The 23,606-nt window shown below is 39.0% G+C and overlaps 3 protein-coding genes across 3 annotated transcripts in view; 1 reads left to right on the plus strand and 2 right to left on the minus strand.

Moving 5' to 3' along the window:
* LOC116708471 (MAP/microtubule affinity-regulating kinase 3-like) overlaps nt 1-23,606 on the minus strand; it is a 36,064-nt gene that overhangs the window by 11,102 nt on the left and 1,356 nt on the right. The window lies entirely within an intron of this gene.
* LOC116708442 (uncharacterized) lies at nt 1,027-4,035 on the plus strand. The gene is made up of 3 exons (XM_032546318.1): nt 1,027-1,909; nt 2,138-2,322; nt 2,431-4,035. Exons 1-3 carry the CDS (start codon nt 1,754-1,756, stop codon nt 3,197-3,199), a joined length of 1,110 nt encoding a protein of 369 aa, XP_032402209.1. The 5' UTR covers nt 1,027-1,753; the 3' UTR covers nt 3,200-4,035.
* Nucleotides 3,815-7,218, minus strand: LOC116708441 (G2/M phase-specific E3 ubiquitin-protein ligase-like). Its single transcript, XM_032546316.1, has 7 exons — nt 7,062-7,218; nt 6,320-6,535; nt 6,111-6,232; nt 5,692-6,002; nt 5,436-5,614; nt 5,187-5,359; nt 3,815-5,112 (listed from the first exon to the last, which is right to left on the minus strand). The coding sequence occupies exons 1-7, from the start codon at nt 7,200-7,202 to the stop codon at nt 4,875-4,877; spliced, it is 1,380 nt and encodes a 459-aa protein (XP_032402207.1). The 5' UTR covers nt 7,203-7,218; the 3' UTR covers nt 3,815-4,874.

Here is a 23,606-nt window from a genome sequence, read left to right on the forward strand (position 1 = left end):
TCGGGATTCCCCCGGAGGAGCTAGAAGAAGTGGCTGGGGAGAGGGAAGTCTGGGCCTCCCTTCTGAAGCTGCTACCCCTGCGACCCGACCTCGGATAAGCGGAAGAAGATGGATGGATGGATGGAAAAATTGAAAATGATTTAAAATGGAAAACAAATGACTGTGCCTCATCTAAAGAGACTATTAGAATTATTCCAAAGTGATTTTGAGTCAATAGGTCACATGACCTGGAAGCTATTGAATAAAAACCCTCAATTTTGAAGAAAAAAATTCCTAAAAAATGGAAAATGGCTAAAAATGGAAAACAAATGACTGTGCCTCATCTATACAGACTGGTAGAACAATTTCAAAGTGATTTTGACTCAATAGGTCAAATGACCTGGAAGCTATTGAAGAAAAACAGTCAATTTTGAAGAAAAAAATTCCTAAAAAATGGAAAATGGCTAAAAATGGAAAACAAATGACTGTGCCTCATCTAAAGGGACTATTAGAATTATTTCAAAGTGATTTTGAGTCAATAGGTCAAATGACCTGGAAGCTATTGAAGAAAAACCCTCAATTTTGAAGAAAAAAATTCCTAAAAAATGGAAAATGATTTAAAATGGAAAACAAATGTCTGTGCCTCAATTAAAGGGACTATTAGAATTATTTCAAAGTGATTTTGACTCAATAGGTCACATGACCTGGAAGCTATTGAAGAAAAACCCTCAATTTTGATGAAAAAAATTAATTAAAAATTGAAAATGATTTAAAATGGAAAACAAATGACTGTGCCTCATCTAAAGAGACTAGTATAATTATTCCAAAGTGATTTTGAGTCAATAGGTCACATGACCTGGAAGCTATTGAAGAAAACATTATATTTCTTTGACAGGAATGTTAGGTTCAGTAATTTGTTGATAGTCCCTAAGTGAACCTTCGGGCGCTGCGGCCGGGAGCGGTGGAGAACCGCTGGCCGACAGTAGCGTTCATAAATCGGATCAACCTTGAGCTAAACGCCGCTTACTCCGCGGAGCTCGAATATCGAATATCCAACTTGAAACTAACTTCACTGCGGTCAATAACGAAAGAGCTCTTCAGTATGGGATATGCGGAGAGCGCGAAAATCGTGTACTTGAAGAATGCTTAAGAAATTTGCAAAGAATTTCTGATTTACTTTCTGCCGACACACACAATGCACTGAAAAACGGCTTAGGGGAGCTGAAAGTGCTACTATCGACCCATGTCCAAGCTGGAAGTGGGGAATATTCTGCAGCCCGGGCCAGTTCAGGTAATAACCAGATGTAGTTTTTATATTGTGGTAAAGCTATCTGCCTCTTCGGAAATGATAGTAAACCCAGCCAGCTCTTGATTTTGACATGCTAGACGACACAAGGCATTACAGCTCCCTCCTTTAGCTCCTCTGAAAATAAAAAGCGCAGCCCCGGTTCATGTCTGATTCACACTTTAAGTTGCTTTCCAGCGTCTATAAAAGTTTAAAGCTTTGTGTTCATGCATTTGCAACAGGAAATTATGTATATCAAAATAAATTTATACATTATGTGAAGTGCATAGTGTCACCCTTAGGAGACACAGGGACACCTGTAGAGGATAGACAGATATAGACAGACAGAGAAAAACAGATGTATAAAGTAAACATTATGCTGATGCATTTGAATATGATTCTATTTTAGGTGGTCGAGGTAGACCAGCAATTCATATTACAAAAGAGCAGATCAACTTTCTTTTGGCCCAAGGACACACGGTCAAGAGGATGGCAAACATCTTTGGATGCTCAACATCATTTCTTTATAAGAAGTCCAAAGCACTTGGGGTACCAATCAGGGGAAGGTTGGCTGCAGTGACTGATGAAGACCTTGAAACTAATATCAGACAACTTCAATCCCTGTATCCAAATTCTGGGACTGAGGTATGGAATCTAAATATATTACTTCTGAACAAGTAATATGTTCAACAGTGGTGGTGCAGAATACTAATTATTTAATGTTAAGTGTCACAAATAATGATAAAAAAAAAATCATTTATTTTATGACCAGATGTGAAATCTGAAACCTATATTTTGTAAAAGATTACTTTCAAAATGTAAAATTGTGTGATGGTTCGAAATAGTAAGACCACATGTCCTTCATTGAACCAGATGATGCGAGGCTTGTTGCATGCACGAGGACTAGTGGTTCCACGGCGTAAGGTCCGTGAGATGATGGCTCGAATCAACCCAATGGCAACTGCAAGGAGGTGGAGCAGTGCAGTGTCTCGACGTGTCTATCATGTGCCGTATCCCAACAGTTTATGGCATATTGATGGCAACATGCGTCTCATAAGGTATCTGAAAATATCAAGGATGTATTTCAGAGTAGATGTCTTAGAACGAAATTCACTATACACATTTGCATACATTATTCCTTATACATTTTTTGTATTTCCATTTAGGTGGGGCTTTGTGGTCCATGGTGGCATCGATGGATGTTCTCGCTTAATCACTTACTTGAACTGCAGCACAGACAATCGCGCCTCAACAGTGCTATTTCATTTTCTCAAGGCAACAGGCCTCTATGGCTTACCTTCTAGAGTGAGGTCAGACCATGGTGGAGAGAATGTGCAAGTGGCACTGGTGATGAACCTCCTTCAGGGCATTGAACGTCGGAGTCATCTAACTGGGGAATCCATCCATAATCAGAGAATTGAGCGTCTTTGGAGGGATGTGTTTTTACATGTTCTGGAACCATTTTATAGCACATTTTATAATCTTGAAGATTCAGCCCTCTTGGATCCCAGCAATGATGTGCACAAACTTTCTCTTCACATAGTTTTTCTTCCTGAGATTCAAAGCCGACTAGAACAATTCAGAAAGGCATGGAACCACCATTCCTTGCGTACAGAAAATAATAAAACACCAACACAAATCTGGACTGAACGGATGTTGGCAAACATGGGTGCCAACAGCACAGCAACTAACAACGTGTTTGGGGAAAATTCCAACGCACCAGAGACTCTTGAAGAACTTCTGCAACAGCATGGCCTCTGGCCACTACCAACCACTGATGCTGAAGAGGTTCCTAGTGTAGTTGTAGAACCAACCCAAACCAGGCTCAGTCAGCAGCAACTTCAGTCAGTTAATCTTGCAGTCAATCATATTTCAGATCTGAAGGAGAAATACCAGGCCTGTTGTGCAGAAATAGCAAATGCTTTATTGATTTAAGTACATGTCACTGTTTGCAGAGTGACAAACATCAAGAACATTTGATCAAATGCATTGTTCTAAAGATACAATTACTACAAATAAAACTCAGAACTGATATGAGTATGTAACCTTACAAATTTAATTATAAAATGTTAAGGTGTTTAAATACATGACAAATTAAATATACATTCTGGAGAGGGAAAGAACAATAAAAATTCTACTTTTGAAAATGTTCATGTAGAAATAACTAGTATATCCCAACCCCCTTTTCAAATGCATCTTTTGGAACCTATGAGCATCTTTAGAATTGGATTTTGTTTTTAATCCAAATGAGCCGTTTTCATTACATGAACTAGAACAATCATTACAAAAGATTAAACTACAATGCCCATTTACACAGAAAAAAACAAACAAAAAAAATCTTACCTAAGATTTTCCAGTGCAAAAATCACTTCAAATAAGACACAAATAAGATATAAGTAACTTTTCATCAAGATATGAGCTTGTTTTAAGTCATTTTTTCCTTAATATTGATGAAGAAGAACTTATTACATTGTCAGATTAGTTCATTTATAGCAAGGGAAAGATGTCCAGTTATAAGTGAAATTAATATGCCAATGTAACTATTTTTTCAACAATGCTAAATAATTAGACTTAAAACAAGCTCATATCTTGATGAAAAGTTACATGTATATTAGTTTTATCTCTAGTGTACTAAGAAATTTGCACTAGAAAGTAGTCCAAAACTACTTGATAAGACCTTTTGTTTTTGCAGTGTGGCTCAAACATCCACCTTTAAATTATGAAACCAAAAAGTGGTTAATAAGACATCTATTCTTTGCAAGAAAAAAAAAGAAGCAATTACATTACATTTCAATATTTTCCAAGTTTGGCCATTACATTACCCTTACTATAACTTGCTTTAAAACACTTAACTTTTCAAAACGTTCCAACTCTTTTTTAAAAGAACTGCTTATTACACTTAGCTGATTATGCAACACCAAAGGTAGGTGCCTGCAGCACCCCGTCTGTCATGAACTTTGTGAAAGACTCATAGTCTGGGTGTACAGGAAGGCGGAGTACTACAAGGCAAGTATTTGCTTCTGGGAAGACTCTGTTAGCCTCATGGAGGAATTCAATTTGTGGACGATGGGGAAAGCCCAGTGGAGGTACCGTGGATGCTCCGGAAGCGAACTCCAGTATCATTTCAAGGGTAATGGAACTGCATTCTCCTTCTGAAAGACAAAATGTTGAAATTATTACTTTTGTTATAAGGTATCCAGTGTGTACGTACTCTTAAAGACATGGAAGAAAATGTGTTAAATATCTGTCCTTGTTCCTCCTCAATCTTGTTATATTGGTGGTGACAATGCATTTCTTGTTAGTAAATATAAATCAATAAACATTTTGAAGATGAAAAATGACTAAGCATGATCATTGTAAATAGTATGTAAAAGTATGCATTTATGCAACAAATTACCCAATATATATATATTCACTGGTAAATGACAGACAATTTCTATGGCAGCTTAACAAAAAGACTTTCCAGGAAATAGATTTTTCTAGTAATTTAACTGTTTTTGGTCCTGTCACTAGTCATTTAGAAAGTCTGCCTCTGTACTCAAACTATGATTACTTCTTTTTGGACAGTGGTGATATATCGGTCATAAAATGTAATTGATACAGATTGTGTTTACAGTATCACAATAATTGTACCTTCAATATCCACCAACCAGTCTCTCCAGTAGCATATGGTTTGATTTTCTATCCTCCTTTTATTGCTGCCTTGCACAGAAAAACACACTTGGAAAAGTGTGTACAGGTCCCGTGTCAAGAGTGGTTTCTCCTCACAGACAAACAATTCATGAAAGACTTCAGGGTTTTTCTGAATCTCGTCTAGCACATTAAGAGTCTTCAAACCTTCCATAAACCTTTAAGAAATGAGAATATGGTCTTACTTTTAGAATACAAGATTTCTAATAGAAAAAATTAGGATCTTGCTTACTGTTGCAATGAAGTGCACACTCGGCCATTTACAAAGAAGTCTGCAGCAGATTGCACAAGGGAGTCCCTCTCTTCCAGAGTAGTTACACGCCTTAATGCTCCAACAATGCTCAGGGTATCTGCTGCCTGCATAATGGCTTCGTTTGCCTCCACGATTGTGTTTGTATCCTGAATCTTAAAAGAAAAAAAAGATGTGAAACTGAATTTAAGCTTATGATCAATAAACAAAATTCTTAAAATTGCTACTAACTTTGATCAACTGCTGTCTGAATGAATGGTTAACAACTTCCTCAACCAGGGTAGGTTGAGACAATGTGCCACAAATCTGGTCATACAGCCTTTGAGAGAAGAAATGTGGTCCAATGCCTCCATGCACCAAACAGACTGATATCATTTTTCCAATACAGTTGTACATTTTTGACTCCAGCGCTAAAGAAAAAAAAAATGTTAGTTGACAATTTTCCATCCTTAAGAATTGGGAAGAAAAAAATGGAAAGAATACTGACCACTAGTGTCCAAAGCTAGATGGCGGTCATTCTCATGCCCCTCAAACACATTAGATTGATGAATGGCCCTCATTAACAGTCTTAGATACTCCCGTGTGGGACCACCTTCATCAACTGCCCCTTCAGCGTTGTCCTCTTCATCCACAAAAATAACATCCAGTTTTGCTGCTGGATCAAAACGGCGTCTTCTGAAGGCATGCAGGCTACATTCTAAAATCCTGTCTCTGCACACATTTATTTGGTTGCTTGTAGGAGAGAAAGTCATATCAACCTTGCTGTATAGTTTTGCTAATATAGTCTGAAGATCTGTTCTGTAAAAAGAAAATACATTTTATTGTGTATTGTTGGAGTAAACAATGGTTTGCAACTGTCAAAATTAATTTCATAAGACACTGCCAGAATATGCAATTTTGACTCACTCATCCAAAGGCAACTCTGGTGGATGTTGTGGAGACTCAGGTGGCTCTTCTTGGTCTTCCAGGAGAATTACAGGTTGCTCAGTAAATGGAGAAGCTGATGCCTGGTCCTCAATGGTCATCACCTGTGGAGTCAGATTAGAGTTGTAGGAGAGGGGCAGCCTTGAGGTTGCAACCAAAGAAACTTCAGAAGACGGCAAAATTGGTTGTACTTGAGTGGAGGGCTGGGACACAGTTGCCTGGGAGGAGAACGAAGTTGATGTTTCTGGGGAGTTGAGCATGGTCGACAGCACTTGAGGAGATGCTGGGGCCAGTGGTGACTGGGCTGACAAAGATGTCAGTGCTTGGTCAGAAAGCGATGTCTGTAGACTTTGGACCGAAGACAGTGACTGCTCCAGCACTACATTCGCCTGAACTGGACACCTTTCCTAAACAAAATAAAACAAAAACCTAATCATGTCAATTTTATTTATGAAGCACTTTCAAAACAGATATTAATTCCACCAAAGGTCTGTACAGTATTCATGCAGCACAGACAAAAATACATAAGAATAAAACACAAATTAAAACAGACAAGTAAATTACAATGTCAGGCCTTAGAAATAGCCAAAGAATAAAAATGAGTTTTAAGGAGCGATATGAAGTGTCTGGTGCAAGGAATATGTAAGAGCAATTTATTATTTGACCGAAGTGTTCTAGCACTGGAATGGTCGTGAAGAATGTCTTGAAGATAAGCTGGAGCTAGGCCATGTAAAGTTTTAAAAACCAATAAAAGACTTAAAATCAATCCGATAACAAACTGGTAACCAATGCAGAGAAGCCAATACTGGTGTTAAATGCTCTCGTTTCTGGGATCCAGTAAAAAGTCTAGTTGCAGCATTCTGAAACATTTTGGGGAAAAAAATAAAAAATACTGAGACGACACTGTATGGAATTTGGACTTAATTACTTTACCTGAATATCTAGAGTTGAAATCCAAAGCACGTACAGAGTTGCAGATGTTGTTATGCCATGATCCATAAGTGAGCCTGATGAGGTACTCTCAATTGGTTTGGATGATGTTGCTTGTTGAACACTGAATATTTCACTTGCCATTTCATCTTGTCCGACAAAGTCAAACAAGACCTTTAAAAAAGGGTAATGCAATTTCAGTTACTTGAAAATAAATAAGATACATTCTCTGAATGAACACATGACCTGAATTGGGTCCAACACATTGAAAGTTCTCTTTCTGATAAATCCATTCGGATATTTGAACTTCAACAGCAGTCCACTTGACGGTTCCTCATATGCCGCCAGTCGTTGCTGGCGTTCTTCAATTGACTAAAACATGAGCACTAAAGCCTTTAGGTAATCCATAAACCACTATCATCCTAAAAATGTAATAGTTCTTACTTTTATGCGTCTTTCCTCCCAGGCCTTGTAACACTGTCTTCTTCTTTCCTGGTAGAAAAAAAATTGTGAGTAGCAACAACAACAGCAACACCAAGTGATGATAACAAAAATGGTAAGTCACTTTTTCTTGGTCTGCTAACAAAGACTCTTCATACTCTTCGTCTTGCTGGGACCGCAGAGATCGCCAATCTAGCAGTGTCTATTGTGAATACAGCACAAAGATTGTTAAAGTCAACATCAGAAATAAGATATAAAACTAAAATGCATATATTGTTCTTGAAATTAATGACCTGCTCTTCCCCCAAATGTTGTGTGTTGGTACTCTCCACCTCTAGAGAGACATCCTGTACTCCTGGTGCAGTTGAGGGTTCTGGAAACAAACTGCTGGACATTGCTGAGGTTGAGTAGGTTACCTAGACATGGCCAAGACATTTCAAATTATAGTGGAAGATATTACTCTGGATTTACCATACTACATAAAATTATTTTTGTGTACAAAACAATCATACCTGTGACACATCTGCTCGTGGTAGAATGTAGAGTCTGCTTTTGCCAACCTTTTCCTTCAGCTCCCTCACAGAATTCACTTGTAATTTTTTTACCTTTCGTCCTTTTCCAGCTCTTGCCAGTTCAAAGCCAACCAGATTTAGGCTGATGTGTGGGTAGCTTTGACACACAAAGTTGTTCAGTTCAGACAAGCTCCAATTCAGGTTAATTTTGGAGCTCTTGGTTTCGGTCCCCTCATGCACAGGGTTGCCTGAATAATCAACAGTGACAAAGCAATGTAAAACACAATAACAAAGAACAAGTCATTTAAGTTTAAACTCATCAGCCCGCTAGATGACTCTGGTGAAAGAGTAAAATTATCATGAAGTGGTGAATTAAAACCCAAATGGAGATGGTAAAAGCAAAAGTACCTCCTTCTGTCACATTATGCGGGTGTATGAAATGATGTATTTTTTGAAAAAATATGCCCACCTAATCCATGGTTCTTCAGTCTTTGTACATCCGAGGGAGAAGGGAGAACGTCAACATTAGGGCCAGAAAGCAAGAAAATATTTGTCTTCCATACAGGGCTCGGCAGCCTCCCAACAGAGCCTGCAATGAACACAACAGAATCACACCATTGATTCTGCTGTGTCAATGGTGTACACATGGAGTGTGTATACCATGGAATACACACTCCATGGTATTCTATAACATGGAGTGTGCTAACTGGGGTTGCCACCTTTCATAAGTTTCAATAAGGAACGCCCACCACCGCTTCTCATGTAGATTATGAAAATTGTGAAATTAAAATGTGAAAGCCAATAATTTAATTTCTCATAATGAACAATGACTGCGATGGACTGGCTACCTGTCCAGGTGTACCCCGCCTCTCGCCCGCTGCTGGTGCGAGATGAGAACAAATCAAATACACAACAAATCCCTTCCCATATCGCTTCGGGACGTAAAATTTATTTGCCAAAATACTGGACTATTCTTTATTTTATAGACAATTCCATATTTTATAGGGCGGATGGCAACTCCAGTGCTAACTAAATAGGCTACTTAAATTTTCCCAATTAATATTTCTTTATTCCACTAGCACGAAGCTAACGTAGCCTGGAAAGCTACAGTTATATGAACCGACATCTGAACACCCACTTACCTTGACTTCTCTGTACTTGACGTCGAAAAAGTCTTCTTGTTGCAGAGAATAAATTATCTGTATTTCTTAGTTCGTGTCGAGCACGAGCTGCAGCGCTGAATATTGTGTTGAAAACACGAGCATTTGAGCTGGACTGACCTGACATTGTGGACCACGGACTAGCACAATATAGTAGCCTAAGGCTAGAATGCCTGCCCGCCAAAATGCTACGTAAATCTGTGACGTTTTGACTAGACAGAAAGCTAATTCAAGATATCAATAATGTCATTTTGACTAGTCAGAATGTCAATTTAAGATATCTTAAATGGAAAAGCTGAATAATTCAAGATATCTCTAATTCATTTAGAGATATCTTAAAAGGAATTTTGACTAGTCAATATTACAATTCAAGATATCTTTAATTTAGTTTTGTCTAGTCATTATGTGCTTTTAAGATATCTATAATTTACTTTTCACTAGTAAAAACTACATTTCTCCTATCCAAAAATACATTTAAGATATCTTGAATTATGTTGTCATTTAAGATATCTTTAATTAGAATTATGACTAGTCAAAACTAAAATCGAGATATCTTGAATTTACTTTATGACTAGTCATAATTTAATTGTAGATATCTGAAATGTGTATTTCAGATAGTCAATAATTCATTGTAGATATCTTGAATTGACGTCTCCATACAACTCAATGGTAAATCTGACGTCATTTCGACTAGTCAGAATGTAATTAGAGATATCTTAAATAGGTATTATGACTAGTCAGAATGTAATTAGAGATATCTTAAATCGCTAAAACGTCTAGTCATAAGACAGTTTAAGATATCTGGAATGTAAGGGCGGCAAAACCGAATTTATGTTAAAACGGCTTGCCATAGCGGCCGGGTTTGCAGTCAGCGTTTGCTGCCTCAAGTTAACTTTAGCTTCCAAGTCTCAGTTTCTTACAATGTAATGTTATTTAATTGCATTTCACAAATTACTTCAGGAGCATAACGAGGTGCAAAGCGTTTGCTAGCATGAGCTATTTTCACAAAACCCTTCAAAGGTGAACGTTGAACGTGTTTGGAGATTTGAGGACATGAGCTAATTCAAGCGACACCGGTTTCCTTGACCGGTGGTTCCGTTTGGCAAGCAAAATAGCCGCTACAAACTCAGCCCCTACCTTCTCCGAAGCTTGACTTTTTGGTTCAAACTAGCTTCAACCAGTCTGCATTTATACGTCAAATAAATGCTGCTTTTAATCCCGCTGGAAGTGACAGCTACTGCGTTCATGGGCAACGCACGTGGTGTTGTTTTCAACGGAAGTGACGTGAAAGGCCCGGATGATGATCACCCGGCGACGAAAGACCCCGGATGTAGTCAGTCGAGAACGGCGGTGACGTCAAAATGCTAAGAGATATATAAATAGTAGCGCCATTCTATAGCGGGCTGCACAGTGGCTCAGTCCGTAAGGTTGTTGCCTTGCAGTCGGAAGGTTGTGGGTTCGCTTCCCAGAACTACTGTAGGAGTTTGCATGTTCTCCCTGTGCATGCGTGGGTTTCCTCCGGGTACTCCGGTTTCCTCCCACATTCCAAAAACATGACAACAAGGTAAGAGTTCATTGGTCACTCCAAATTATCCCTAGGTGTGAGTGTGTTCCCCTTAGATAGAAATGGATGAATGGAAAATAAATTTTTTTTTAATGATTTATGTTAATCGCCATATAGAGACGTAATAAATTCAGATGCTTTGACTCGCCAGTAAGCGCTTTGCTCTCCTCCCACAGAGCCTCCTTCCCACTTTTTTGCCAGGTGACTGTTGAGGAGTTTGTCCATGGACAAACAGCAAATAGGAGCTTTGTTGGGGGTTTTTCTACGGCAAAATTAATAACAACGAATCAAAAGTTATTCAGTTCTTTTTGCTTGATTTGAACAATATGCACAATTTGATGAATCGTTTTTTTCCCATTGTGAAACCAACTTTTTTTTAGCTAAGGCTAGGCTAACAGACATTAAGGGTGTGAGAAGCTTCTTACCACAAGAAGGATCGATCAGCGATTAGTGCGTCGTTAAGCGCATCATTCACGAGCGCATTAGTACGCGGCTGGCGTGCAGCGCCAGCAAACAGCGAGGTGTGAACCGGAAGGAAAACATGATGTCTACCAGGTGAGGGAGGGCCCTTTATATACAGACAGCGCCACAACCAATTAAATTCAGGCACTTGTGTGACGCGTTCAGAGCCCACAAGGCATACTGCCACACAAGTATCGCGTTGTCATGTTTATCACTCCTTATGCTGCCACCTACTGGACAACCAGTCTAAGTTCACAATGACATTTTTGAAACTTTCACTGCTGGTGTGACATTATATTTCTGCTTTCAGTTTCGGACCTTCAAATGGGGAAAACTTCTCTCTGTCGTAAAGCATGGTTTGGAAGAAAAATTCAAATTCAAAATTCAATTCAAAAATACTTTATTGATCCAAAACAGGGGTCACCAACACGGTGCCCGCGGGAACCCGGTTGCCCCAGGGCACAAAAAGGAGACATTTGGAAACTGCTACTTGGATGATTGTACAGCTTAAATAATGTCATAATTTAGCTGTTAGGTTTTATATGGAAAAAATATAATCTCATTTTTTACACATTGAAATTACAAACCTGATTCTATTCTGTGCAATTATCAATATATATTTTTTACTCTAAATGCACAAAAAAAATTCACCTGCAAATGTTTCTTGAAAAATGTCATTTTTAAAATTTTATTTCATGTTTTCAGGCTAATTTTTGAACGCAAATTTCTGCAGGTGAATTTTATGCAGTGAATTTAAAGTGTAAGAATAAAAAAAAAAAAAACATTGACAAAGTTGCACAAGATAAAAATTCAGTGTCATAAATTCCATTTGTAAAATAAATCTGATTCCAATCAGGTTATATTTCTTCCAAAATTTTGAAGGATATGTTTAAATTTCACTAAGCACTAAATGCAGGCTAGAAAATAAGATTTAGAAGTTCATTAGTGATTTTCTTGTGTGTGGTTTGATCAGCTAAAATATGCTTTGATATAAATTAAATGAGTGATTTAAACAACCCTTAAATCAGATGACAGCTGATAAAATACACACATTCCTGCTGTGAACACAAGCCGTCATGAATATCATTTCCACATCTTGTTTCCTTCATTTCTTCCAGTTCAAATTGATCCTTTATGGGCCACTTAGGTACAGGAGTTTATGCAGCACAGTCATGTATTAATATAATATGCATTTCCAGTTCGGGTTCCTGTTTGGATGATTATGAGGAATCAAATGGCTTTGACTCACATTAAGGCTGTTTCCTGTTCTTATTTCTTTCATTTCAGAAACATTTCTAAAATTAGACAAATGCTCTCCAGAGTTGACCTGGAGAAAATCATTCCTGCTTTTATGTCATCTCCTCTGGAAAACTGTAATGCCCTTTTTAACTGCCTGGATAAATCCTAAATTTCACCTTTGCAATCAATACAGAACGCGGCAGCCAGACTTCTCACCATATCCAGTAAATTCTGCCATATCTCTCCTGTTCCATTTTCACTCCACTGGCTTCCAGGTGATTTTAAGATTTGTTTTAAAGTACTTCTGCTGACATACAGAACATTACAAGACCAGGCTCCTGATTACCTTTGTCAGCTTTTAATTAAATATTCTGCTGCTCATGGTCTTCGTTCTCAAACTCTGAATGTTTTGGTTGTTCCACGAACACGGTTAAAAACTAACGGGGGTCTTTCAGTCAGTGGCGGTGGAACAGTTTACCCTTGCAGCTCCGTTTTTCTGACTCTGGAGGTTTTTAAAAAGCAACTAAAACATTTGTATTTTCCCAGGCTTTTATCTCTTGATTTTACTGTGTTTCTTATGTTGGTTTTATGTTTTCTGTTGTTTTAAGGCTGATTTCTATTGTGATTTTATGTCTGTGACAGACACTATAAATATACTTTACTTACTCTAAGGAAGAACACAAGTGGAAAGGCAAGGCAAAAATAGAAAAATCTTTGTTTTTGCTACAACAACAAAAACAAAAGAACGACAAGACAATTTATTTGCATGCTTGTTATTATTATTGATATAAATGTTAATGACAACACCGACTGTTGTTGCTGTAGTGATAGAAGCCAGGAGGAGAGAAATAAGTTCCCTCACATTCCAGATGTTGTTGCTGTCTTATGTGGATCAGGCTTTTTCTCCAGTGTGGATTCGCTGATGACGCTTCAGATTGTGGGAACCTTTTTATCTCTTCTCACACTGACTGCAGCTATAAGGCTTTTCTCCAGTGTGGATCCGCTGATGTTTCTTCAGTGCTGACAGATCTCTGAATGTCTTCTCACACTTACTGCAGCTGTAAAGCTTTTCACCAGTGTGGATTCGCTGATGACACTTCAGATTGTAGGAACTTTTGAATCTCTTCTCACACTGACTGCAGCTATAAGGCTTTTCATCAGTGTGGATTCGCTGATGTTTCTTCAGTGCTGACAGACCTCTGAATGTCTTCTCACACTGACTGCAGCTGTAAAGCTTTTCACCAGTGTGGATTCGCTGATGATACTTCAATGCTGACCCAGTTCTGAATGTCTTCTCACACTGACTGCAGCTATAAGGCCTTTCACCAGTGTGGATTCGCTGATGATACTTCAATGCTGACCCAGTTCTGAATGTCTTCTCACACTGACTGCAGCTATAAGGCTTTTCACCAGTGTGGATTCGCTGATGATACTTCAACGTTGACCCAGTTCCGAATGTCTTCTCACACTGACTGCAGCTATAAGGCTTTTCACCAGTGTGGATTCGCTGATGATACTTCAATGCTGACCCAGTTCTGAATGTCTTCTCACACTGACTGCAGCTATAAGGCTTTTCACCAGTGTGGATTCGCTGATGATACTTCAATGCTGACCCAGTTCTGAATGTCTTCTCACACTGACTGCAGCTATAAGGTTTTTCTCCAGTGTGGATCCGCTGATGTTTCTTAAAATCACCTTTCTGAATGAAAGCTTTTCCACACTGGTCACAGAGATAGCGCTTTTCACCAGTGTGGATTCGCTGATGATGCTTCAGATGGGAGGAATGTTTGAATCTCTTCTCACACTGACTGCAGCTATACGGCTTTTCATCAGTGTGGATTTGCCGATGATACTTCAGTGCTGACAGATGTCTGAATCTCTTCTCACACTGATCGCAGCTGTAAGGCTTTTCACCAGTGTGGATTCGCTGATGTTTCTTCAGTGCTGACAGATCTCTGAATGTCTTCTCACACTGACTGCAGCTGTAAGGCTTTTCACCAGTGTGGATGTGCTGATGTCTCTTCAGTGCTGACTGATGTCTGAATGTCTTCTCACACTGACTGCAGCTGTAAGGCTTTTCACCAGTGTGGATTTGCTGATGATACTTCAGTGCTGACAGATGTCTTAATCTCTTCTCACACTGATCGCAGCTGTAAGGCTTTTCACCAGTGTGGATTCGCTGATGTCTCTTCAGTGCTGACAGATGTCTGAATCTCTTCTCACACTGATCGCAGCTGTAAGGCTTTTCACCTGTGTGGATTTGCTGATGTCTCTTCAGTGCTGACTGATGTCTGAATGTCTTCTCACACTGACTGCAGCTATAAGGCTTTTCACCAGTGTGGATTCGCTGATGTTTGTTAAAATTACCCTTTTGAATGAAATTCTTTCTACACTGGTCACAGAGATAGCGCTTCTCCCCAGTGTGAATGCGTTGATGAATTTTCAGATACATTTTCAATCTGAAATGTTTCAGACACTTGTCACAACGGTGTTTTTTCTGCAGCCTCTGGGTGGGCTGAACCTGCTGTCCATCGCTGAGACCAACTGAGGCTTTATCTTCATGTCCGCCTGGGTTTGTGCAGGTTTGGTTCTACGAAGGGAAGTACAGTAATTATAACCAACAGTAAGTACAATACACAAACATTTTGATAGTCAACAGCTTTATTGCTTTGCAGAGATTAAAAGCATCCTAACACGTCTCCCCATTTAGTTTAATCAAGTGCAAAAGTATAAATTTGCCTTTCTCTCAGTTAGACTAGAGGTCTGGAACCTGTGGCCCCACGAGTGGCTCTTTGGACATTTTATAATGGCTCCTAATAATTTAGTTAAAAATGCAGAAAAACCAACTGATGGTCTTTTAATCTAGGCATAATGACAAAAGTACATTTTAATAAAATGGTAAATAACTGAACTTATATAGCGCTTTTCCAATCATTTTGACCATTCAAAGCACTTTACACTGAAGTAAAATCCACCCATACATCAGTAAGGGGTAAGTGCCTTGCCTAGGGGTACATCAACATATGCCAGGAGGAAGCTGGAATTGAACCTACAACCTTCTGATCACAAAACAACTACTCTACCCACAGAGCCACAGTCGGCTCATAGTCGTCAGTAGTATACAACAGAACAATTGCATTGAATTTCCACAACCGCAGGACAAGAAAAGTTCCAGTTATGTATTTTTTAATCTGTTTTTCTTGTCATTGTAAACTATCCTATAATTTTACTTAATTCTCCACAAATATCTTCACTGATATGAATGATTATTTGAAGGCAGATTCAGGTTTTAATTTTTACATTTAACCTTTTTAGAAGTTAATATATTATTCAGGTGTTTTATAATAAATAACTACTTGTGAGGACAGGGATGTCTGCGAATCCAGGTGGAAGGTTAGTTCCCCCAAGCAGTGGGTTAGTTTGTGCATCAGCTCAGGAAAACAGACTTTGCACCTGCAGCTGAAGAGGGAAGAGCTGAACAGGTTCTTGGGGAAAGGTTATTGCGTGATGATATGGGCGGGTAGCCTCTTGATTAAAAGCGTTGTTTTAATGGGATAAAATCTCTGATCACTTTGGGAGATTTGCTGTGATCTCAAAGATATATCTTTGTATTCAATAAATATGATTTATTTTTCCTCGCTGACTCTTTTTGTGCTGGTTTAATCCTTCACATATGAATCTAGGTTAGGTTTACTGATCTCAGCAACATCCCATAAATTTATGTAAGATGTATGTGTCATGATGATTTGTTGGCAGATTAATTGAGAAGCCAAATGCAAAACAGCAGAAACGTGCAGTGAATAATGAAAATATCAAACCAGTGATGAGGAGCTGGGGAGGATGAGGGGAAGTGACAGGAGGAACCAGCAAGGAGTAACTTTAAGTACTGGGAGGCTGAATGCTGACACAAAGGACCCGGCTAAAGACTAACAGGTAGCTGGTGTGAGGGGAGAGAGAAAACTGAGGGGGAACTGGGGACTAAATGAATCTAACATAAAGGAGAACTGAACCAACAAGACATAATGAACTAGAATAACTAAGAAAGGACTGAATTACAGAAACAAGACTGATCTAACCAAAATAAGACACATAAAATACTGAAATGAGAATAATTTAAAAAACACCAAAGCAGAGTAAAACAAAAAGCAGCTTATCCAAATAAACGAAGAGGAACTAAGAAACACAGAAATAAACAAAACCCAACCAAAGAACTCAGGATGCTATTATTACGTATGTTGTTTAAATCCCAAAAAAGAAATGAAATGAAAAATGACAACAGATTTTCTATAATTAGATGTTTATCTAATTATAGAATAATTAGATAAATTATTCTATAATTTATCTAATTATAGAATTAATTAAATTCTAATTCTATAGAATTAGAATGTCAGGATGAAATGTCAGGAAACATTTATGGCTCTAAAAGAGTGTCGTTGTTGTTTTTTATGTGGACTGAAGGCAAAACTGGTTTTTTGGACTGTAAAGGTTTCAGATCTCTTTTGTAAGATAACATAAAGATTTGGGTTTCGTTAGGTCAGGTCACCGGGCAACAAAGAGACATGCAGAACCAACAACCATGCACACGCACACGCACACACACACACACACACACACACACACACACACTCATACTTACAGCAATTCAGAAAACCCAAATGAAAATAAATGTCATGTTTTTGAGGTGTGGCATGAAGCCAGAGTACCCAGAGAAATCCCATTCATGCACAGAGAGAACATTCAAAGTAAATGCAGAAAGACTATTAAAAACAAAAAAGTAGCACTTAGTTCCCACAAGTTTTAATAACTAACCTCTTCCAGTGATGCCTTCTCTTCCAGGCGAAGTTTCTCCATTTCAGTCCTGCGTAAAACAAACATTCATAACATGTAAAACTGAATTTAGGATATTTGTGCAGCAGTGGCAGCAGTTTCAGATATAGTTGAAACCAGATATTTATTAGAGACAACCTGATTTCACACATTATGATTTTAAAACGGTCTTAACTTCCTGCTTTATGTCAGCCAGGATTAAATACATTCCCTAATTTCTCTGAAAAGTTTTCATTTCTGCTTTTAATTTAGAAAGTTTTCATAAGCTAAGCTAACTATGCATTTAACAGATGCTTTGTAAACTTGTAGCACTTTTAACAGAAATAAATGAGAATCATGAAACAGAGGGATGATTTCTGCTTCACACGTTTAAGTTTTAGTAATGACATGATTCTACATTTTGCAAAGTGAATTATTAAACATCGGCATGAATTATTACAAATATATGTGATAAAGAAATAAGCCTTTACTTACAATTTCTTTGAGCCACCTCTTCAGATGATTTTTGTCATAATATTTACATTTGACAGATGCTCTTATGGTTTCCATGGTAACATTGTTCAAAGGATTACAGCTCCATAAACATTTAACTCTCTATGTATTTAAAAAAAACAACATTCAGCCATCTGATTAGGCTAATTACAGACTTTATTCTTCTGTGCACCACAAAGTTTCACTTAAATGTTAAATCTATTTTATTTGAACAGATCTGGAAACTTGTTATGGTGCATACAGTACTGTTTCCATGGAGACAGGTTGTTTGGATATTTTACATCTTAATGTAATCATAGTTGTAACAAATGACTATATTTGTTATGTTTTGTAAATGCCACTTCTTTTAAAACAAGCTGCATTCATATGTGTGAGCCTCTGTGTTTATACTAGCCTGCAGAAGCTAAAAGAGACAGAGGAACACAGAATTATTTATTCCCAACAGTCCTGCTGTCGGGGTGGCTCAAATATCACAACAACAATCACTAAATGTGGCGCTTATGGATCCTGAGCTAAAATATGGCGGCCCGTTCCTTCCGGCCGTCGTAGCCCCGTGAGCCCTGACCCAGATCGCCATGGTAACGGCCCTCAGCCCTCTGGGTTGCAACCCCCTGGACAACTAAGCTAATGTGATACTAAGACTGAAATAATTAAACTAAACGGAAAAGTTTAAGCAATTTATTGTAAATCATGAGAAACAAAAGTCAGACATTCCTGAGAAAGTAGATGTCGGGATACACTGCAAAAACACAAAATATTACCAATTTTTTTTCCCCGTAAAGATAAAGGTAATTTTATTTCTATAGCACATTTTCAAGAACAAGGCATCACAAAGTGCTTTACAGGAATTAAAAGGAAATACAAACAAAATTAAAGCCGCACAGCGGCGTCATGCGGCCCTCGCAGTTGTTGTAGTTGTATTAACTTAGTGGGTGCAGTGGAGTCAAATTACATTTCAATACTTTTGGGCTCTTTAGAGGTGAACAAAGGTCTTGCCTATCGAGTTTGGTGCCAATCGGATCATCCGTGTGTGATTTAAAGACAATCGTATAAGAATGGGGAGGGACTGATATTTGCCATTTGGCCATGACACACAGTTCAGCCGGCAGAGAGCATTGACAGAGTTCATCATATTATCATTTATGTCAGTTTGCACTGCATTAATTCCATATGAAAAACAACAGTAAAAGTAAGACATACAGCAGAAAAAATAGGTGACTTCCTGTGGGAAGTGGGCGGGGCTTAGATGACGTCAAACTATGACGATATACGATCGTCAGGCATCCCACCAGGATCACTCATGCCAAGTTTGGTGCAGCTCGGTCAAAACATGTGGAATCTAGAGGCAAACATATGGCAATCGCGATACAGGTCACTTTGCCACGCCCACCTGCTCTGTCAAAGCCGGTCGGGGTTGGAATCCACAACACACCAACATGTATTCTGTCTCTGGACACAGTTTCATGTTGATTAGGTCAAACGGCTAAGATAGCGACCGTTCACAGTAAAACATGACACTTCCTGTTCTCAGGGGGCGTGGCTAAGTAATGTCATCATTTGACCATTGGGTATTGTAGGACACCCGATGATGATCAATCACTGAAAGTTTGGTGACTCGGTGAGTTTCTGTATAGGAGATACAAATGTTTATTTTTTCCTGGCGAGTAGGTGAACTTTGACCCCTGGTAACGCCCCTTCAGCATAAAGAACTTTTCTAGCAGAACCTTAGCAACTGTAGTAGCTCTTTGGTTGCTGGTGGGTATGGCCTGAGCATACCGAGTAAAATGGTCGGTAATAATGAGAAGATTGGCCACCCCACGAGAATCTGGCTCGATTGACAGGAAGTCTATACAGACCAAGTCTAATGGGCCTCGACTTGTGATCTGGTGTAGGGGACTCGTTTTGCTAGGCAAGGTCTTGTGAGCTACACATACCCCAAAGGTCTTGACATAATGCTCAATGTCGTTTGCCATTTTTGGCCAACAGAACCGATCCAGCACCAACTCGGTTGTTTTTTCAATACCAAGGTGCCCAAAGTCATCATGCAACTGCTTTAATACTTGAAGCCGATGTTTTGGTGGAAGCACCAACTGGAACACTTCCTTCCCTGTAGGCCTTAAACTTCTCCTATACATCAGTCCATTCTTTATCTGCAACTTTTCCTTTTCTCACTGTAGCAGAATGGCCTCCTGATGATCAGTCTGGAAGCTACAGGGCCAATTTCTTCGTCTGAGTCTTGTTCATTTTGTAGTTCTGTCATACTGAACTGTTGCACTGGATTCTCACCAAGAGAGATGGGGTACACATACAGATCTGGAATGGCAGATGGAGATACACCCAGCTGATCCACATACCACATGTTTATTGATCCTAAACAGGGGTCACCAACACGGTGCCTGCGGGAACCCGGTTGCCCCAGGGAACAAAAAGGAGACATTTGTAAACTGCTACTTGGATGATTGTACAGCTTCAATACCTCTGAATATAGATTTGATTTAGATTTTTTTTAAACTAATCTTTTAAGTCCTTTTGTTCATAGTTTTAAGTCGTTGGCTATTTTGGAAGCAATGTTCTTGAAAGCGATGGACGACCCGGATATCCTTTTGAAGCGGACGCCGTTCAGGGAGAGACGGGGGAGCTTGCAGACCTCCATCTCCCACTGGACCAGGTTCTCGGCCCGCCCGTCGCCATGGACGCAGAGGAGCAGGAAACTCTCTTGCTGTTCGTAGTCGCAGTTGTTGGCGTCGAGCACCTTGCGGATCTCCCTCATGATGTCGCAGGGCTCCATGGAGCTGGTGGTTCTCATATTCCAAGTGAATCTGAGGGAGCGGGGCTTACCGTCTTTAATTTCCCCTTTCTGATCCCCAGGTACATGGCGACTGTGGGGAGAAAGACACGGAGGAGAGATTGGCTTAGAATAAATTAAAATCCTGCTGGGATTGTTTGCAACAAATCTTTCACAGAAGTGACTTTTTGTTTCTTTTAGGGGCGGCAGTGAATGAAACTATAAAGTCTAATAAAGCTGAAGTTTTTCTTACTGTGACCTGAGCCGCTCTGAGCTCAGTTTATCTTTATATCACATTTAGGTTGCAGCACAAAGCTGTGGAGCCTTTAACTAGACAAAATGTAGTCAACAGTCATTACAGCTTTTTTTATTTTTTGCTTGTGAAACCAACTTGTCTTTTATTCCAGTTTAACGGTAAAGTTAAATCTTGTTTTAATAATAATAAAAAACAGTTGTAAATAATCTATTACCATATTTACTCTCTCGTTACTTTTACTACATTTTGTCTGTGACTTCCAAACTGAGAAAGGGGAAGTAAAAGAAAGTAAAACAGACTGAAGCCATCTCTGAAAAACCCAGAATATCACTGCAACATTAAGATTTGATTCACTGTACATAAATAAATTTTAAAAAAGTTCTTTAACTGTCGATAAGATGTTTGAAACATAAACTAGCGATGGGTCCGGTAACACCGATGCGTCGGCGCATGTGTCAAGCTCATAGACCAAAATCAGCGTCGGTGCGCGTATTGTTTTCAGCAAGTCACGTGACCGATACAGGAACTGTTTCCAAATGACACTGGTGCGCCAAACTGTTTATATATGGAAGCCAATCTGTCAACGGGATGCATTTGCCAAAATAATTCTTGATCTTTTACGGTACAGCGTCAACTATGGAGCCTCAAGGCAAACGAAAGGTTTGGTAGTATGGGGCCATTTTAATCTTACGTCAGAAAATAAGGTATTGGTTCTCACTTCGTAGTTGTTTCATCCGGTTCTTTTCAGTTTCTACTCGATCTATCTGAATCCAAATTCAGCTGAAACCGACTCTTAGTTTACTTTCATATTATGTTCTGCAGGTTAAGTTTTGCATGTTTCTCCTTTGAAATTATACATTTCATAATTTTATTCTTAAATTACCCTCCATAAATAAAAATCTTTAGGCAGAAAAGGGGAAATAAAGACAATCCCGCTCTAAATAAATACAAAAAAGACATTTCCAGCAAAACACATCCATAAAGATCTGCGTACAAAATATAAAAGACAAAATGTAAGTTATGTGAACAATATACAGTGTCACTAAAATCTGTTTTATTTAAATAAATTCACCTCCTCAATGCTGAGGCATAGGGCATCAGAATGAAGTCACAGATACACCTGGATAAACTCAGGTATACAGCCAGTCTACAAATTACTCAGCTGCTTTTTATCAATTATTTCATATAAATGTATTGTTTACTTCATTTTTTCTACAGCAGGAGAAGTTGTGTCAAAAAAACGGAACAGACTAAATTTCAAAACTTTAGAAAAACATTTTTTTTTCTTTTTAAATGAAAATTTGTGGGAAAAAACAACAACAAAAAAAACCCCAGTCCACAAGCATCCTCATTCCAAACACGATCGCTTTCATTTTCATCACTTGGTTCATGTTCACATTACTTATTGACTGTATCGAAGAATATCAAATATATTTTGATTTTAACTGAAGATATGACATTATACAATATATAATATACGATGAAATTAAATGACTTAAATCTTATTGTACAGTCATGGCCAAATGTTTTGAGAATGATTCAAATGTTAATATTTACAAAGTCTACTGCTTCAGTTTTTATAACGGCAATTTGCATATACTCCAGAATGTTATAAAGAGTGATCAGCGTGACAGCAATTAATTGCAAAGTCAATATTTGCCTAGAAAATGAACTTTATCCCCCAAAACACATTTCAACTTCATTGCAGCCCTGCCTTAAAAGGACCAGCTAACATTGTTTCAGTGATTGCTCCATTAACACAGGTGTGGGTGGTGATGAGGACAGGGCTGGAGATCAATCTGTCATGATTAAGTAAGAATGACACCACTGGACACTTTAAAAAGAGGCTGGTGCTTGGCATCATTGTTTCTCTTCTGTGAACCATGGTTACCCCGAAAGAAACACGTGCAGTCATCATTGCACTGCACAAAAATGGCCTAACAGGAAAGAAAATCACAGCTAGAAAGATTGCACCTCAGTCAACAATCTATCGCATCATCAAGAACTTCAAGGAGAGAGGTTCCATTGTTGCCAGAAATGCTCCAGGGCGCCCAAGAAAGACCAGCAAGCGCCAGGACCGTCTCTTAAAAGTGTTTCAGCTGTGGGATCGGGCTACCAGCAGTGCAGAGCTTGCTCAGGAATGGCAGCAGGCAGGTGTGAGTGCATCTGCACGCACTGTGAGGCGGAGACTCTTGGAGCAAGGCCTGGTCTCAAGGAGGGCAGCAAAGAAGCCACTTCTCTCCAGGAAAAACATCAGGGACAGACTGATATTCTGCAAAAGGTACAGGGAGTGGACTGCTGAGGACTGGGGTAAAGTCATTTTCTCTGATGAATCCCCTTTCCGATTGTTTGGGACATCTGGAAAACAGCTTGTTCGGAGAAGACAAGGTGAGCGCTACCACCAGTCTTGTCTCATGCCAACTGTAAAGCATCCTGAAACCATTCATGTGTGGGGTTGCTTCTCAGCCAAGGGAGTCGGGTCTCTCACAGTCTTACCTAAAAACACAGCCATGAATAAAGAATGGTACCAGAATGTCCTCCGAGAGCAACTTCTCCCAACCGTCCAAGAGCAGTTTGGTGATGAACAATGCCTTTTCCAGCATGATGGAGCACCTTGCCATAAAGCAAAGGTGATATCTAACTGGCTCAGGGAACAAAACATAGAGATTTTGGGTCCATGGCCTGGAAACTCCCCTGATCTTAATCCCATTGAAAACTTGTGGTCAATCATCAAGAGACAGGTGGACAAACGAAAACCTAGGAATTCTGACAAAATGCAAGCATTGATTGTGCAAGAATGGACTGCTATC

This window comes from Xiphophorus hellerii, chromosome 19 (assembly GCF_003331165.1).
Source record: "Xiphophorus hellerii strain 12219 chromosome 19, Xiphophorus_hellerii-4.1, whole genome shotgun sequence".
Lineage (NCBI taxonomy): Eukaryota > Metazoa > Chordata > Actinopteri > Cyprinodontiformes > Poeciliidae > Xiphophorus > Xiphophorus hellerii.

Excerpts from the sequence above, each read along its gene's own strand:
- LOC116708442 (XM_032546318.1), top strand. The coding sequence starts at position 1,754 with ATGGCAAACATCTTTGGATGCTCAACATCATTTCTTTATAAGAAGTCC. Across the intron at positions 1,910-2,137 it reads ATCCAAATTCTGGGACTGAG|ATGATGCGAGGCTTGTTGCA; the intron begins GTATGGAATCTA and ends TCATTGAACCAG. Across the intron at positions 2,323-2,430 it reads GGCAACATGCGTCTCATAAG|GTGGGGCTTTGTGGTCCATG; the intron begins GTATCTGAAAAT and ends ATTTCCATTTAG.
- LOC116708441 (XM_032546316.1), bottom strand. The coding sequence starts at position 7,202 with ATGGCAAGTGAAATATTCAGTGTTCAACAAGCAACATCATCCAAACCA. Across the intron at positions 6,233-6,319 it reads TGTCCCAGCCCTCCACTCAA|GTGATGACCATTGAGGACCA; the intron begins GTACAACCAATT and ends CTGACTCCACAG. Across the intron at positions 6,003-6,110 it reads CCAGAGTTGCCTTTGGATGA|AACAGATCTTCAGACTATAT; the intron begins GTGAGTCAAAAT and ends TTCTTTTTACAG.